This window comes from Mustela erminea, chromosome 15, assembly GCF_009829155.1.
Source record: "Mustela erminea isolate mMusErm1 chromosome 15, mMusErm1.Pri, whole genome shotgun sequence".
Taxonomy (NCBI): Eukaryota; Metazoa; Chordata; class Mammalia; order Carnivora; family Mustelidae; genus Mustela; species Mustela erminea.
The window spans coordinates 70,024,929-70,044,684 of NC_045628.1; the positions used below are offsets into that span (position 1 = coordinate 70,024,929).

At 33.2% G+C, this 19,756-nt stretch overlaps 1 protein-coding gene across 9 annotated transcripts in view; it reads right to left on the reverse strand.

Moving 5' to 3' along the window:
* NBEA (neurobeachin) overlaps positions 1-19,756 on the reverse strand; it is a 678,194-nt gene that overhangs the window by 334,715 nt on the left and 323,723 nt on the right. For all 9 annotated transcript variants that reach the window (XM_032314437.1, XM_032314438.1, XM_032314436.1 and 6 more), the window contains one exon: positions 16,336-16,397. In XM_032314437.1, coding sequence (XP_032170328.1) covers positions 16,336-16,397 — 62 coding nt within the window. The remainder of the gene's footprint in view (positions 1-16,335; positions 16,398-19,756) is intronic.

The following is a 19,756-nucleotide window of genomic DNA, read 5'->3' on the forward strand; positions in this document are numbered from 1 at the left end:
ATGGTGTACTCTGCCAAAACGAGGGTGTCTCTCCCACAGGAGAGACAAGATTATGTTGTGACAGTTACTGAACCTTGGGGGCTTAAACAACAAAGATGTATTTCTTGCTCAAGCTCCATGTCCATTGCGGGTGTTCCCCTCTACATCCTCCTCAGCCTCACTCTGGGAGCCAGACAGACAACGCAGCCACTGTCTGGAATGCTGTCGGCTGCCAAGGTGGAAATAGATAATTTTTATCAGATTACAGAGAGTAAAAAATTTTGAATGACAATTTATCATAGCCATATATATAGTTTTGACTTCAGAGTTGTTTTTTGGGTAAGCAGGCAAAATAATTCCTTAGTTTGCTGATGACAATATAATGCTGTTGACAGGCTTTGTTATTTGAGTTCAACTTCTTCCTCAGAAAGGCTGAAGTGAGAATTGTTCTTTTCTCAAAATTCTTACCTAAATCAGAGCTCACAAAAGAGGCTCTATCTTGTTTTTCTGCCACCTCTCATTTTCTTTCCTCAAGCAGAAATAGGCATCAAATAGTTAAATGACACAGAATTTTAAAACAACATAAACTGAAATACCGATTTTCCAAAATGGAGTTCAACATTCGCTAGCTTAAAAGTGTTGTTCTGTATGTCTCTAAACCACAATTTACTCTTTTTATGTTTTATGTATGCACTATATGATTAGATCTTAGGTAATGCATCTTTGAAGGAGAAGCCACATTTTATTCATCTCTAGTAACTAAACAGCCAGAAGAAACAAATGATGTAATTTCTACAATGACTATACTACAGCATTAAGGCAACAAGAGGTCAATTCTATTAGGTTAGTGACATTGGATGGAAAACAAAGAAAAAAAATCCTATGAATAAAATGTAAGAAATATTGTATTCCCTAGTAATCTATTTTCTAGGGTCTGTTGATAGTTATTTGCTATCCACATTTGAGTATTTTCTTCCTTATGAGAGAAGTCTACTGGGTTGTACATTAACATGTTCTGAATGGGAATAGAGTGATTTTACAGGCTTTGACTTAAGTAAGGGTCAAAGTGGATTCCACCTAATGTTAAATGAGTATAATTCAAGTTCTGAAGGTTTTCAAATTTCCCAAATAACTGTAACAACCAATATGCATAATTGCAATTTATCAAGTCAATTTCAGTTAACCACATTAACAACCAAGGTCACAAAAATGCTACCAATTGTCTTTCCTTAAGAGGACTTAGGTTTTCAATTTTCAAACTGTGGTATGAGATAAAAAAAAAAGTGCGAGGCACGAGATAAACGAAGTCCCAGGATATACACAGTAATCTCTCTGGCATCTGAGGGAAAAAAAAGTCGAGTAATTGAATTCAAAATTATGAGTAATATAGGAATGATACAGTAAAATTTAAAATACGAGTTTTAAAACCGAAGAACAAATCATGTTCGTGCTTACAGTGGGCTGCATGGGGTACAGTTAGGTCCCCTTCCCCTCCTTCCAACTATGCTGCATTCCAAGGGGCTGCTTCAATAGAAGAGTTGGGAAAGTAATGACCTACGCCATAAAAATCGCACCAGACCTAGAGATTTGAAGTATGTTTGCATCACCAGTTGTCTGGGATTTAGAGAATTCAGTCTCTCCTAGTTTTGGTGAATTTTAAACAAACAGATTTCATAAGGCAATGAAGAAAACACAGAATTTTTTTCTTCCAACTACTTAGAAAAACTAAATGAGAGAGAGAAAAGGGGATAACAAATATTCCTCACAAGATGAAGTGTATCTTCCCTCTCAGAAAATGTCAGGATCAAATATGTTTTTAAAACTTACATAATGATTTCTGAGTGACAGTTGTAAAAGCACAAATTATTTAGGCATCTTTACTTGAAAATTCCAAACTCAGAAAAATATGGTCCTGAGTACAGAATAGTAAATAAAAACACAGGCGTGCAAAGAAAAAACCTGGACTGTGAAGGGAAAAGTGTCCTATAGGAAAACTATAACTTGTAACAACAGTTTATGTTGGCAAGACAATAAATCTTTTTTTCTAAGCAGGTAGCAGGGTGAGGAGCAGAGGGAGAGGGAGAAGCAGACTCTCGGCTGAGCAGAGAGCCTGATGCGGAGCTCTGTCCCAGGACCTTGGGATCATGACCTGAGCTGGAGGCAGAACCTTAATCAAATGCGTCACCTAGGCACCCTGACAAGGCAATAAATCTTCGAGTGTTTAAAAAGAAATGATTATTTTAAAACTTTGGAAATGGGATCAATCCTAAATCATTATTTTCTCAATGCCTAATACTTTCATTAGTCAGAAAATAGTCCATCTGAAATATAATTCTTTATATTTTGTAGTGATTTGCTCATACATATGTCTCCCCACTAGATCATAAATTGGTTATTGAAAGGAAGGATCTTATTTTATTTAACTATAAATACCTACTAAGCAGCAAGTGTCTGGCATACTGTATAGACGTAATGTATTTTTGTTATTGAACTGAATTTAATCCTCCCAAATCAAGGGTAGCACTTAAATCTATGGTTCTCAATTTGCCTGAAGAAAAGAATCAACAGGGGGGAATTCTTAAAAAGTACTAATCGTAAAGGAATAATCTCTAAGGATAGGGCCCAGGCAGAGAATAATTTAGTCATGAGGTGATGTATATATTTTCTTTCAAGTTGATCGATTATTTAAGTTTCCTTTCTAAATTAGTGTATTACTGCATCATAATTACATAATTTACACCATAATCATTGAAGTATCCACATCTCTAAACTAACATCATTATGAAGGTCCTTTTCAGCTCTGACACGGCATTTCATTCCCATGAGTGGTATTTTTGTAAAACTGAAAGTGTTAACTTATTGTGACTGTGTAAAAGAAATGTGAGTAACGAATGAGGCTAAGCGATGATCATATTCTTTTATGTTGGTGCACATTTGATTTTGTATTTCAAAAAGTGGGTTTTTAAAAAAGATTTATTTATTGAGAGACAGAGAGAGAGCGAGAGGAAAGAGACAGAGAGTGTGTGTCCAAGTGCAAGGGGCAGAGGTAGAGTGAGAGAATCCCAAGCAGACTCCATGCTGAGCAAGAAGCCTGATGTGGGGCTCAATCTCATGACCCTGAGGTCATGACCTGAGCCAAAACCAAGAGTTGGACACTTAAGTGATTCAGCCACCCAGACACCCCAAAAAGTGTTTCTTAAATGTACACTACCATGAAACTGGGATTCTAGGAGTTTCAAAAGAAAAATTAGGTAAAATATTGAAAGGATGACAAGAAAAGTACTTGCATAGAAAGGAACTAAGTGTTGTAGTTGCTAACGTATGAACTACATTGAGAGTTGATAAATGGGATATGGCTGGACAGGGAAGACACTTTAATCACTGTCTTAGCTTTCTAACAATTCCCTCTGACAGGTAGACTTAGAGAAATTACTTAAAACAAGGGAAATGGATACATGAGAATGTACACAGAGGGATAATAACTTATTGTCATTTCAACAAAGACAATCTTTTGACAATGTCAGGAAAAAAGTGTACTTTAAAATTGTGTCTACATAGGATTCCAGAAAATCTTCTGACATTTAAGAAAGCGCACACACACACACACACACACACTCATTCAACTCCTGAAAAAAAAAAAAAAAAAAAGAACATCTATAAGAAAAGGTGTAAATTAAATATAGGCATCAAATTTTTGTCTTCATGGGAAACATACTAAACTGGGTTTGAATGCCTGCAGAGAGCTGCCAAGTCTTTAGACAGCTTTGTCATAATTTTTTAACTCTTCTGTATGGATGCATAAAATTTCCTCAAGATGAAGGACTTTTTCAGAGAAATGGATATCAAGTTAAGGATCCTTTGAAACTAAACACTTTGAAGACAAATAGGTTCCAGAAGGATGACAATGAAATCCCTATGTTCTCTTCAACAATCACTTCATGGTAGTTAGATGACCTAGTACAAATCTCAGACACAGGACATATTTTTTTTTTCCCACCAGTTTTTCCTCATCTACGTCAGCTCAATGCATATTTCTCTTTCCCTTTAGCTTTGTATACAATTAAGTAAACCAACTTAATGTCCTTCCAGACTCAATTCATCTCAAAATCTTTGAAAATAAATAGAAAATATTTCAAGGTTAAAAAGGGAGGTTAAATTGGAATCTTGTCTTCAGGAACTCCAGAACTGATTTTTTACTTTCTATATCCTTAATGTCTATTTATCATTTACGGCCATTAAAAGAGGTTGGTAAGTGCCTCAAAAATTTTTCTAGTGAATGTTCATTATAACTGGCATGCTTATTAATTCTCTGCAGTAAGAGAAATTAATAAGTACAAGGATCAAAGTAAAAATGTACTATATAGAGAACTAGATTTATATCGTGTGTTCAATGTATATGAAAATAAATATTCAAGTATTCAACATATCATGTTCTCATTTTCATTGCTTTTGTTTTTTTGTTTAAGATTTTATTTATTTATTTGACAGACAAGTAGGCAGAGAGGCAGGCAGAGAGAGAGACGAGGAGACAGGCTCCCTGCTGAGCAGAGAGCCTGACGCAGGGCTCAATCCCAGAACCCTGGGATCATGACCTGAGCTGAAGGCAGAGGCTTTAACCCACTAAGCCACCCAGACACCCCTTCATTGTTTATTTTTGCAAACATCTTACTAAAAGCATTATAGGTAAAATTGGATATAAAAAATGAACAATCAATAGCAAAGAGATTAATATGAAGGTCAACAACAGAAAAATCATTAGGTAATATATAAATACATCTAGTGGTTTACTAATATTGGTATATCATATAAACAGGTTTCCCTGGATCCTAACAGATCACTAAATTATATAAATATATTTAACACTTTTTATTACAAATATTCATATGTGTGTGTATATGTACATATACATATACACATAAACATATACTTGTATTTGTATTTCTAATGAAAAATAATCTAGGTTGTTTTACAAGGTACTTTTAAACAGCTTTTTTTCTATAACTGTAAATACATACAATAAACAAGCCTATTATATGCTAAGTTGTTGAGGATACTTCTTCCTTGGTGAGAAAACATCTGCTACTAGAAATGATCAGAAAAAGATCAAAGCTATTTAAGAAATAACTTTATTAAATATAAAAATAGTGGCAATGTTTAATATTTTCTATTTAGGTAGAGAAACAGTAAAAGCTAGGACAGGATTTAAAAAAAAATTTTTTTTAAAGATTTTATTTATTTATTTGACAGAGAGAGAGCGAGAGAGCACAAGCAGGGGAGCTTCAGAGGGAGAGGGAGAAGCAGGCTCCCTGCTGAGCAGGGACCACCCCCCACCACGTGGGACTTGTTCTTAGGACCCTGAGATCATGATCTGAGCCAAAGGCAAACGTCTAACCAACTGAGCCACCCAGGTGCCCCAAGAACAGGATTAAAAAAAAAAAAAAACATTAAAATTTGTGCCTTTTTAATTAAAAAATTATAAATTTAAATTAAAAACTAAAAACAAATATGCAACATTTAAAATATTAGGGTTTATCTCACTCAAATATGCAGTTTAAGATTTAATGCTAATGTGGTTTTAAAGGACTTCAGTTTGCTAGAACAATAACTTCTAAAACTTGAAAATAAAACAAATCCTGTACTGGTCTGTAATCAATGAAAGAACAGGACTATCTTTCTCTAATTTCCATGATTTATCATGGAAAAGGTATTTACTTCTGTTCAACAAAATTCGTTTCTGAAGAGCATATCACATGTTTGAGTCATGAGTGATATACAACTATTTTATCTTAAGTTGCACTGTTTTGTTAATATTACTCTTTTGATGATCTTTGAGTGTCATATTTTTCTAGGGCTGAGAATTAGTGTATCAGTAGATTGATTCTCAAAACACAATAACTTAAGAAAAGTATATAGTAAAATATAAATATAAAGGAAATTATACCATTAGCTTAAGAGCTCCAGACTGTATTTAACTATGGCATAAAAATGCTGGGTATTATTAAGCTACTATGCAAGTTTAACTTCTCAAAAACTGTTCATATATAACCTAATGATACAATAGACATTTGATATTTCTCAAAATGCACATCCTAAGACCTTTGTACTTAGTCATATTTTGAGACTACCACCTAGGCCTATACTATAACCCACAATAAAAGATCATTATAAAAACTGCCTTATTTTCAAGAATAAATAGAAAATAATCATGTTGCTTTGAGCTGTTGATGCTTTGTTGCTGCTTGGCTAATTCATTCCCACATACTAAATTTGTAGCACACACAGTCTCAATTCATGCCTTGGTAAAATAATAAATCACACTATTCCAGTCATCTATGTTACCACTTAGGAACAGAAGGAACTTTCAGTGTTAAATCCTGAATGCTAAGATCCTGTCATGCGTCACTGGCATAAAGCAGAATTATGTACAGTTACATTAAATATTTTATATTTATTCATGAATAATCACGTAGCAATAGGTGTATAAGCGAGTATAAGAATGTTAGTGTTGTAGAAACTTAGATCTCATTATTTTTAACCCACTGCAAGAATCTTTGACATACAATTAGCTGATTTTTGCTTGGACACCTATAATATTCTGGGATTCTGGAAAATCTTAATCTATTTTTGGACTATACTAATATTAAACAACAAAAAGCACAGATATTCATATATGAAAGGGAGAGCATCCTAAGACCTTTGTACTTAGTCATGTTTTGAGACTACCACCTAGGCCTTTACTACCTACCAGCATCTATTACTCACATGTGGCTATTACAAGTATGTGAAATGCAGCTAGTAGGAACTGATATGAGTTCTATTAAAAAGTATATACCTGGTTAATTTTAAATAATTGATAAACTTGTGTGGTGTTTTGACTTCTGAACAATGACTTGTAAAGTTGGCTCCCTCAAGGAACTGTTACTTGTGAGTAAAATTGTGTTTGTCATTATAATTAACACAAGCTAGTAACAAGGTCATCAAACCAATTTAAAAACAATAAAAAAAAGCATGTGGGTGGCTCAGATGGTTAAGCATCTGCTTTTGCTCAGGTTATGGTCCTGGGGTTCTGAGATGGAGTCCTGCATCAGGTTCTCTGTTCAATTGGGAGCCTCCTTCTCCCTCTACCTCTCTCTCTATTCTCATTCTATTTCTAATGAATAAATAAATAAAATCTTCAAAAAAATAAAATAAAAAATAGAAACAATAAAAAAGTGTCCACAAGTGTGCATGTGTGTGTGTTCACACACACACATCTATCTGATTTGAAAGACTTATTATAAAAAACAAGGATATAAAATCTTAACTATTTTTATATTCATGACATGTTGAAATGATACTTAGGTTAAATAAAATATATTAAAATTAATCTCATCTGTGTCTTTTTTACCTTTCTAAATGTGGTGATTAGAAAATTCTAAATTGTACATGACTCACATTTCATTTTTTTCAAACGATACTGCTGTAGAGTACCAATTGGGAAAACAATTTGTAAACCACTGCTGTTACAAGAACAATTTCCACTTATACTAATAACAAAAGAAATAACTTTGCATTTATGTGTAGAAATGTAGTTTGAAAAAATATTTATTCAGTGACTAATTGTTATTACTCCTGAGTAATGAAAATATGAGGTAATGGCAAATTTTATATAACCTTCTACTATTCTAAAACTGTTTTTTCTTTAATGTACAGGAAATACCCTTGAATTAAATATCATCTTGGGCATATACACTTAAATTATTTTCAACAAGGGTACCAAGACAATTCAACAGAAAAGAATGGTCTCTTCAACAAATGGTGATGGGAAAATTGGATATCCACATCCACAAGAATGAATTTAGATCCTTACTTGGATCATATATAAGAAATAACTCAAAATGGATCAAAAACCCAAATCTAGGAAATAAAACTATTAGAAGAAAATATAATGGAAAGTCTGTATGAACTCAGATTTGGCCATGGGTTCAAAAATATGATACCAAAAGTATAAGCAACAATAACAACAAAAGTAAACAAACTGGACATCACTGAAATAAAAAAAAATTGTGTGTCAAAAATCACTATCAAGAGAATGACAATAACCTAGAGAAGAGGAGAAAATATTTGCAAATCACAGACTTGATAAAGATTTTATATCCAGAATAAAAAACACGTAAAACCCAACAATGAAAAACAAACAAACAAACAAACTCAATTAGAAAATGGAAATGGATGTGAATAGACATTTCTCCAAAGAGGATACAATATTTGCCAATAGATGCATGCAAAGATGCTCAACATCATTAGTCATTAGGGAAATTAAAATCAAAACCACATGAAATACCATTTTCCACTCACCAGGATGACGATAATTAAACAAAAAACAACATATTAAACAACAACAACAAAAAGAGAAAATAATAAGAGCTGGAGCAGATATGGAGATATTGGAAACTTGTTCATTCCTTATGGAAGTATAAAATGTGCAGCCATCATGGAAAACTGGGAGTATCTCAAAAAGCGAAACAGAATTATCACATACCTCAGCAATTCTACTCCTAGGTATATGTTTAAAAGAACTGAAAATAGGAACTCAAAGAGATACTCGGACACCAATGCTAATACAGCAGCATTATTCACAACAGTAAGAAGGGGTAAACAACCCATGTGTCCATCAAAATGTAGGTACTATACATAATGGAACATCATTCAACCATCAAAAAATGAAGTTCTGATGCATGTTACAACATGGATGAACCTTGAAAATATTACACTGAGTGAAATAAACTAGACGTAAAAGGACAAATATAATTCCACTTATATAAAATATCAAGAATAGGCAAATCAATGAGATAAAAAGTAGATTAGAGGTACCAGAATCTGGAGGAATGAGATATGGGGAATTACTGCATAGTGGGTACAGAGTTATTGTTTGGGGTATTGAAAATTCTTGGACATAAATTATGATAATGGCTATATAGCACTGTGAATATAGTTAATGCCATTTAATTGCATGCTTAAAAATGGTTAAAAAGCACATTTTATGTTATGTATGTTTTAGCACAATATAAGTATGTATGTCAAATCATCCTGGGGACTGTGTTTTCTCTTTAGTCATGCATTAGCTTAATAAATAATAATACATATACTATGTGTTGGACCATCTGCTAGGTGTGGGTCACATAATGGTGAATGGAAAAATACAATGAACTTTGTTATGGTATAAATTTGCAGTGTAACTGACATGGATAACATCCATAAAGTAACCTTGGAAGACTTTAAGGCTCTGTATCATCCTTAGGAAGTCTTTCTTTTTGCATAGTTTGAAACAGATATTCTGTTATTTAAAATACTCTCCATAAATATTAAATATACTGATGACACTATATGTAACTAATTTCCTCTACTGGCTGAATGGAATGTTTCCCAAAGAGAAGAAATACTGGACACGATGTTTCTCCTAAAGGGATTTCCAATTAAATGGATAAAAACAATCATGCCTGTATTACATGTAAAGCATCCAGTTAAAACATGTAAACAGATACCTATATTTACTATCTAAATATACTTATTTCAAATGCTAAGGGAAATGATGGAGTGATTAGAACCACATAACACAAATGAGAAAAGCTTTATGAAAGAAAAGAGTTTAGAAATAAATGGAAGATACAAGGTAATAATAGCAATTTTATATTTTGATAATGGTAGTAGTTACATCAATATAAGGAATGAACTTGTTTTGATCTATATACACACAAATGAATGAATGTAATAGCAAAATAGTAAGATAATGCTGTGGGAAGGGCACATGAACCTCTATGTACTACTTTTGCAACTTACCGTGAGTCTATACTTATTAAAACAGTGGAAGAGAAAGAGGACACCAAAAATTACTTATCATATAATAGCCTTTAAAAATAAAATATGTTGGGGACGCCTGGGTGGCTCAGTTGGTTGGACAACTGCCTTCGGCTCAGGTCATGATCTCGGAGTCCAGGGATCGAGTCCCGCATCGGGCTCCCAGCTCCACGGGGAGTCTGCTTCTCTCTCTGCCCTTCTCCTCGCTCATGCTCTCTCTCCCTGTCTCTCTCTCTCAAATAAATAAATAAAATCTTAAAAAAAAATAAAAAATAAAAAATAAAAATAAAATATGTTGAAATATACACAGGACGAAAGTAACAAAACAAAAAACACCAAAAAGCAAGAGAATGTATAATGGTAGGGCTGTGACATGCACACACATTGTTTTTGTTATTTTTCAATGTTGTGGTAATATTAATATGCCTGAAGAATTTATATAATGTAAACACTGCAAAATAGACATGGGGAAAAACAAACATACCAAAATAACCAGAAAGAAAGTAAAGGCGTGGATATTGTGGCAAAGTATGGGAAGGGGTTTTGGATCAGGGAGGTGATCTATCAGTGACCCAAGGAAATGGGTTTACCTCAGAATATGCTACCTCCTCCCTCCTTTCCTACAGAAATTATAGCTCTTAAGGATTATTCTACAGGTGGCCAAGGCTTACTGATTTCTTTTTGTCTTGATTTTACTAAAATTGTAAGAATTTACACATGAGAAAAGGACTATTATTTCTCATATTTTACTATATGCATACAGATGAACTCAGAACTTCTGTTCAGTCATCATTTTTCTTCCACTTACAATTTGGGTTGGATATGAATTAATTAATATACAAGGATGAGATACCATGTTTGAGTATCACATATACTACAGGTAGCTTAGAAAATAAATATTTTATCATATAAAAGTGATTAACTCAAAATGTATTATACCTCCTAACTTCGCTAGGAGTTGAAATAAAAGAAACCAATAATGAAATATATGAAAATAATCAAAAGTAATTTGATTTGTATGTTCTTTAAATCTTTGATTAAATTTTCATTGCGGGATGCCGTAAATAGTTGGGTAAATAACAGTAGTTGAGTCGGCCCTCCTGTTGCAATTGTGCAGTAGGCATTGTCCCCAAGATATATACCACGGAAAGTTTCTGATTATTTCATACTTATGTGGTCTTTCTTTTTCCTTCAAAATGTCTATATTTTTACTATATATTTTCTAATAATGTTAATGTTCTAATAATTTTATTATAACCCAAGTCGACAGTAATCTTTATACATCATTATATTTTCAATTTCCTGTTATACTTCTGTTTATATTTAAGACATATTACAACCGATATATTCATCACAATTCCAAAAACTTTAAATGCCTAATGTGAGGCATTTGTGCCTAATGTGAGATGACATTATACCAGAGATAAAAGTTCAGGTCAGGCACTGTCCAGAGAAAAAGGCAGGGATTTATTAGATAGATATTCAGGAATGAAACCGTGGCTTTATCCCTTCTAAAAAGAGAGGCAGAACTTGTGAAAGCAAACCAGGAACTACCCAATGCTAATCACAAGTTAGAAATTTCTCAATTTCTCAGCCTCAATTCTATGCTATTAACACACTACAATATTTTATTTAAAAAATACCCTTGATGATGGGATGCCTGGGGGGGCTCAGTCAGCTGAGCCTTCAGCTCAGGTCATGATCCCAAAGTCCTGGGATCAAGCCCTATGTGGGGCTTCCTGCTCAGCTGGGAGCCTGCTTCTCTCTCTCCCTTTATCCCTCATTCCTGCTTGTGCACGCTCTCTCTCTCTCACTCTCTCAAACAAATAAATAAAATTGCAAAAAAAAAAAAAAGTACGCTTGAGGAAACATTGTTTCATATACTGCCTGGAAATGAGTTAACTCCCTACATCACAAATTAAACACAAATAGATATATTAGATGGTTACTTAATTTATCGTGCGTTTTATTTGAGTCTAGCCACTACTCTAAGCATGTCATAAGTCTGTTTCTCACCAGACTTTTGTCAGTTTCCCTGGCCTGAATCTCCTTTCTTGCTTATGCTGTGTAGAAAGTCCATTAGCTGCAACAGATCCATCTTTCTTCTATCTCAATAAAGCTTCCCACAAAAGTCTTACTATTGCTTCACGGGACCAGTTTTCTGAACCATATGTAGTATTTGATTATATTCAACTCAAAATATCATGTCATAATATTTTATTGTCATTGATTTCAAATTCAGCTACGTAACAGTTAAGTTTCACAGATAATACCAGACTCCTTTTAGAAATGGAAGAACATTACCAATAAATCTTCAGTAACCATCACAATGCTAATACTAAAGGCAGTCACTAACAAAATAATTGTGACATAATTTCATCAGACAACTAGGATTTCATATTTCCAAAGATGCTTTAAAAAAAAAATCTAGTCTACCTCTAGTTCTCTTACACTTAAAATCTTATTATGCACACCCAAATTTTTTTCAATACTCATGGACAAATATGCTTTACTAGGTCTCCATATTTAGCTCATCTATATATTTTTTTAACCACCCTCTCCAGTTTATTATAGTTAGAAGGAAAGTATGTCCTTTTCCTTTGTACCATCTGAATAAACTGTATCAATTTGGAGAAAAAATGAAAAATTTCAAAGTTCAAAGGCCAAATCATTTGGAAAAGGAAGACTATTCTTCAGTTGTGGTTCTTTTGTAAGTGCTGTGTTTAGAAGTCCTGGGTCAGAGCCTTGATTACATCAGTGCAGTCACTAAAGTCCTTTTTACTTAAGTATATGAAATAGTTAGAAAAAAATAAAGGCAAATAAAACCACAAAATAATTCATGTTAGTAACTCCATACACAAATCCTGAAGACACTTGCAAGGCTGACTTCTATTTTATATTACTTATACATTTGGGGGTTTCTAATGAGAATAAAAATGATTTATTAAGCATACATTTTGCTTAATCAGTACTTCAAATCAGAAAGTCTGAATACTGGGAGACATTATTTTTACATAAAAGTTTCTCAATTTATAAAACATTTTCTATTGACAGATAAGGCACAGAAAAATCCAAGTGACATCTGCTAAGCTTTACTTAGGAAAACTTAAAGAAATCCTACGGGATAACATCACTCAATTTTTCCTGGAGTACCTCTGATGGAGACTTCCTAAAAAAAAAAATCTGGAAATAATTAGAAACTATTATAGTACCTAAAAAAGTTTACTTGAAAACTAAATCTGCTATTCATCAAAGACCATAATACACTCAGAATAATGTAATGGAAAAATAAGGTACACATATAGAATAACATAAAGCACCTCAACCAAATCTGATTGCAAAACATAAAAAAGAAAAAAAGAAGGTTGACAGAACACAGTATCAGACCCATGATATACTGAAGCACTATGTTGGAAAAATTGCACTTAACTGATTAAGCAATGATTTTGTTAAACCAGTATATATTGATTATTTTACTTATTTTAATTTACTTCTGTTCATTTTACTTCCAAATGACAAGAAACCATTTTTTTTTAAAAAAAAGATACTAAGCACAACTTTAATACAAATTAAAAGGGAAGAAGAATTAATAGTTAATTCTTAAAATTTGCTCTTGTCAATAAGATCTGCATGGAAAAGAAAAGTATCCAAAATATAGTAAAAAGTATTTTGGGTATTTCTGGAGCAATAAATGCGATACAATGATAATGCTAATAGCTTCTTAAACTAAAAATATGTTCTCTACAGAGACCTAAAATTCCACTGGGGGGTAGACTGGATGGCATGTCCCTTGGAGTTTAAAAGGCTGTCCATATGAACTGAATTATCCTTGACAAGTACCTTCAGACACTTGTAATATGATCTCATGTAAATTTAGACCATATTTTGCACACAAACCAGTGACGATAGTAAGTTTATTCAGGAGCTCAGATAAGAAGGAAAGAAAAACTGATATGCTTAATAACAGTTGTTCAACATGAAATTTCCAAAATGAAAAGCATAAAAATAAAAGCATCTAATGTGTTGCAGCAAATGAAAGAAAAACAAATATTAAGAAAAGTGTTACATTTTTTTTCTTTTCAACCCTTAGCTACCTAGTGTTTCCATGCAAAATTCTATCCTTCAATAGCTTATTTAAATTGGAAAAAGAAAAGCACATTTTAAGCAAATAAATAAACTGGAAAATACCATTTGCACTGGAGTTATAATAACATAATATAATCAAAATATTACAACAAATCATAACACAGAGCTGTAAATGTTTACAAAAAGCTGACTATAAGGCAAAACAAAAGGACAACTCAGAACTCTGCAGCTTTAAAGATTGCTCAGGATTGCCTTCTGCCTTGGCACAGACAGCCCTACAAACTTTGCTAACTCTCCAGGGATCGGCTCCATCGTCCAAGAGACACATTAAGGCCTGTAGAAGAGAACCAGGCTTTGGAGAGGGCCAGGCCAGGCAAGCGCCTTAGCATCATTAACTGTATTTAGTTTTCTTTATCAGAAGTCTGCTACTGCTATGGTTGTCCTGCTAATGGATGAAAACAGAATATATATCATCTTGAATTTGAGTAGTAGAGAAAAATGAGAGATTATGTTAAGAAATTTTAAAGGCATGTATATTTTTTTGTGGGTCCTTAAAACCAAGATTTTATACATCCATGGAATAATTAACAATTGTCAAAGATCATGTTACAAGCTAATTTCATAGCAGAATAATAAAGTCCTCCCACTTGAACTGTATTAAAGGAAATTACTACTCATTTGTTTCTTTAAAAATATTTTGTGGAAAGCAACACTTCAGTTTAACAAAATAGCAAAACTATTGGAAACCTTTACAAACATATATTTTGTAGTCACTTAAATGAGGTATATTTAATCCATTAACCACCTGAAATATTTAAATATACTCTGAATTATTTAAAAAATTCAACTTAAAAATCAAACCAAGAGACATGTTTATAATATTGCTTTGCTGAAACACTGAAGGAAAGTGCACTGCATAGAGTGCTTAAATTTCTCACTCTTCCTTTCAATCAATATCTGAGGCAAAGTTTCATCTCTAGGGCCCTTAATGGCAGGAATTCCTGGAGCCAGCAAATGAGTAATGTTAAACCTATGATTAGATGATGAGGCCATCAAAGACACTAGACCCTAATGCTACATTCTTCTTTATTTCTCTGAACTGCAGTAAAACCCTGAGCTAAAGAAGAAGGAATTTTAAGCTACCTTTTTTTTCCCCCCACAAAAGCTTTTTTGTTTTTTTTAAATAAATGTGCATCATCAGGAACTTAAAAGGTCTGAACAGATCTCTCAGAATGTCTCTTGAACTCAGGACTCCAGCATTAGGAAACAATTTTCAAATGCCCTGCAGATGAACTCCTGCCAGGAATGCTGTTTTCTTTAACTTCTTCCTTATTAATATTCTTCTTATTTTTCCTGGCTGAAAAGGAAGGAATGGACCTAATGGTTTCCCTATGAATATATTCTTGAAGAAAGTAAACCTGAAGACTGGAAATCAATAGGTAAGTTTCGGTTGCTTTGTGTTTGCTAATATTTTAAAGGATCAGTTAAAGCCATATTGTTTATTTGGGAGTTAGTTGTGGCTTTGGGCAGACCTCAAGGTCAGTAACTAGAAAGAGTTTAGATGTATTTTGCTACTGAGGAAGCTAGGAATAAATGTAATAACTACTTATTGTAAACAAACATAACCTGTCTTTCTTATTTTCACATTAAAAAATATTTAATACTTATATGAAAATTAGGATCATTAGGAGACTTGGCAGAGCTAGTAAGAAAAAGACCACTAGGTCCCTAATTTCAGTTATCAGAAAAATGTTTATATATATATATATATATATATATATAATATATAGTTTCTTATAACTGCTAAGAAAAAAGCCAACAACTACAAATTCTATTTTAAAATCTGATTATTAAAGATAAATAGCATAAGTATATTTTTAGAATGTACACTGAAATGTACACATTACATCAAAAAAAGAAAGCAACAAGGTACTGTATAAAAGACCACTCACTAATGAGCTGTATTTTATACTAGGGCTATTGCATGAAAAAGACTTTGTTTACATTATCTGTAATCAAATAGAAGAAAACACTTAATAATAAATGTCAGAATAATAAATTCTATGGTACCATTTTTAAACGGTGGAATGTAAAGAAGGGTATCAAAAGATCTGTAACAGATCATATATATATATATATATATATTTTTTTTTTTTTTTTTGCAGATAGAGGACAATAGAAGGATAGGAAGGTGGGAAAGAATAAGATAGCTAAAGAGAGCGGAAGAACGGAGAGGGAGACTGAATCAATATTTACAAGGTACTATCATCTAAAAATATATCTTATTTTGTTCATCTGCAGGATAAGAAATGTAAGTTTTAAAAATATGTGAACACACACATATATAGGCACACACATTCTACTAACTAAATGACATTTAAAAAAAAACCACCTCCCATAGTTTAATGTAATCCAGTGGAAGAGATGTCCTACCTGAGAACACAGCAGCATGACCAGCTCAACCACAGACGTGCTGGACTTCATACAAACGAGGCCTGCAACAAAGAAAGGTTGAACAAAATGAAATTACAGTGGTAGAAATCATCACTCCAAGTTGCTTTACTATGTAATTTTAACTTACAAAACGTTCTACAGATTAGAACTCCTAAAATAAAACAAATAAAAGAAAGATTCGGGGCGCCTGGGTGGCTCAGTGGGTTAAAGCCTCTGCCTTCAGCTCAGGTCATGATCCCAGGGTCCTGGGATCGAGCCCCACATCAGGATCTCTGCTCAGCAGGGAGCCTGCTTCTCTCCCTCCCCTCTCTCTGCCTGCCTCTCTGCCTACTTGTGATCTCTGTCTGTCAAATAAATAAATAAAATCTTTAAAAAAAAAATTAAAAAAAAAAGAAAGATTCACTAACACATATTTTTTATGGCATTAATTTCAAAACATTCAGATATTCAAGATGTAGAAAAAAATACTAAAAACTGACTTCATGCTTGGGTTATTTATTGGTCAAGACATTTTTTTACATTTAAACAAGATGGAAGGTAGTTATTGGAATTGGTGCGCTTGTTAGAGCTACTTTGAATCCAATGACATTTGCTATGTGATTGTCTCCTGGAAAAAGAAGCAATCAGCAGTGAAGATCTGCCTAAATTTTCTTCTAAAAGACAAAATTAATATAATTTACAAATAAATAACTGCCCATAGGTTATCAATTGTTAAATGTTTTTTAAAATATTAAGAAATGAATTTCACACACAATTAATATGTTAAGCAATGTTCATAAAATCTTGAAATGTTGTAATTTGTACAAATAATGGCTACTACTCATTGATCACTTACTGTGTGCGAGGCACTGTGTTAAGTGCCTTATATTCATAGTGACATTTAAATCTTATTTCTATTCTGTTACATACTATTATTATACCCATACTACAGATAAGAAAATATTCTTCCTATAAACAGTTTAAACATTAATTATTCATTGGGACGTTTCCCAGTTGAAAGGATAACTGCTGGATAACATGTAATAAGAAAGCCAATCATGACGGGTAGTTTTTTTTTAAAGTGCCAACAATGGAGGAAGACATAACTAAGGATAGAGAACAATTCCTGGTTGAGAGTATATAATCATGATGCTTACTAACATAAAAAAGATTTTAAAATTTTTCATTTAAAAAAAAATAATGTTTTTTCTTTTTAAGGAGGACAGACGTGATCAGTAAAAGCATGGATAGCAGGAAATGCCATGGTCTTACATTAGTTGTTGCTAAATGAAAAGCTTAAGTGAAACCAGTTTTTCTCTTCTTTTCTTCTTAAGGTGATTTCAGTAAATAGTCTCAAATGCCTTCTAGGCTCTAGCATGTATATTTACGTAGGTTGTGGATAAATACCCTTTTGTGCCCACTCTGCTAACAACCCTATCCTTATTGTACACATGACAGAAAAAGCTGTAAAAGGCACTAGTATTCCATCTTATCAGATCTTTGGGCAGACAGTTAACTAATGAAATAAGAGGCAGATGTGAAAAGCTCATTTAAGAGACAATTGCTGTAATTGATCAGCAATTCTTATGCTCAGGAGCTAGAGAGTCAAAAAGATTAATGGGACATTTATCACCTGTTGGCTACTCAACTATTTGAAATTCTGACAAAGAGAAACTAAGGAAAAGGCCAAAGGACTATGCATAGCAAAAGAATCATAATTCTGATATGTACTCCATATAAATTTAGATTTTAGACTATAGGCTATATAAGGGATGACTATACAAAGAATTATTCACCATATATTTATTCTGTGTATTAGAATTTTTTTAATACATAACAACTTAAAAGTAAAAATTAGGAAAAACATGCTATTATGTTAATTTCTCACAGCCTGATTTTTAAAATGAACTTCTAAAAACCTCCTGGGGCGCCTGGGTGGCTCAGTGGGTTAAGCCTCTGCCTTCGGCTCAGGTCATGATCTCAGGGTTCTGGGATCGAGCCCCATATTGGGCTTTCTGCTCAGCAGGGAGCCTGCTTCCCCCCCTTCTCTCTGCCTGCCTTTCTGCCTACTTGTGATCTCTGTCAAATGAATAAATAAAATCTTAAAAGAAAATTTAAAAAACCTCCTATGTAACAGGAATGTTCATAATCTTTACAATTTCATACAGAAAATATAAAATGTTCCATCAATGCTTTGTTCAAAGGACATGACAACAAATTGATAGGATCGCAAAACTGCAATTTGCAAACAGTATGGCCTTTGTGATTTCAACTCCATAGATCCACACACCTTTACTGGTGTGTTTTGTCTAATTAGTTTTGAACACAATGAACTAATGGATTCTCCTTAAAAGGAAAAAAATAATCTACCATTGACAATGCGAACATAAGCAGAGGCAATTCTGGAAGACTTATCAACCTTCAACTATTATAAAATCACTTTGGTTGGAAGTATTTCTAGGTGTTAACAAAAGTATTACTAAAGCAAATACCCAAACTCCAATGTTTTTTATTAGCGATACTAAAAATACAAGCAATGTCTGGTAATACTCTAACCTTGCACACTTTCTAAATAAAGAGACGTACCCACATTTGAAAGTTTAAAATGTAGGAATAAACATGGTATTATATTAACTTAAATCATAAGCTAAAGAAAGCCACATTTATCTCATGATGCTATGAATACCTAAGCTATATAAGCATAAGGCGAATATTTTATAAGTGTATATTTCAAACAGGTTGATTTTATCCTTCTTGTATCTGGCAAGAAATTCATAATCAAATCAACTCATTTGGCAGCTACTCACATGAGCAAAGTATAGTGTTAGCACTGAGTAGTTTACAGTAATGGATAAGACATTATCTACTCCTTCCCATGTGTTCCATGTTTTATTTTATTTTATATTTTTTAAGATTTTATTTTTATTTATTTGACAGACAGAGATCACAGGCAGGCAGAGAGAGAGGAGGAAGCAGGCTCCCCTCATGCAGAGAGCCCAATGCGGGGCTCGATCCCAGGACCCCAGGATCATAACCCGAGCAGAAGGCAAAGGCTAACCCACTGAGCCACCCAGGCGCCCCGTGTTCCATGCTTTAAATCAAATCTAAGATTATCTAACATTTACCTGGAGCTTTATCATTTACAAAACATTTTTACGTATGCTATCTCATTTCATTCTCTTAACAACACTTTGATTTAGTTATTATTACCTCATATGATAGATAAAAAATGAAGAGTCAGTGACTAGCCCAAGAGGTGTCATTCAGTTAAGTAGTAGAACTGGAACCCAAATTCAAGGAACCTAACTTGAATGTCCATTTGATGTCTGCTGCAGAGCTATATAAATAATTAAACATGAATAGGATGGCAATATGTCTCTATGAGAAAGGTCATAATGGTTCATTCCAACTGGGATGATTT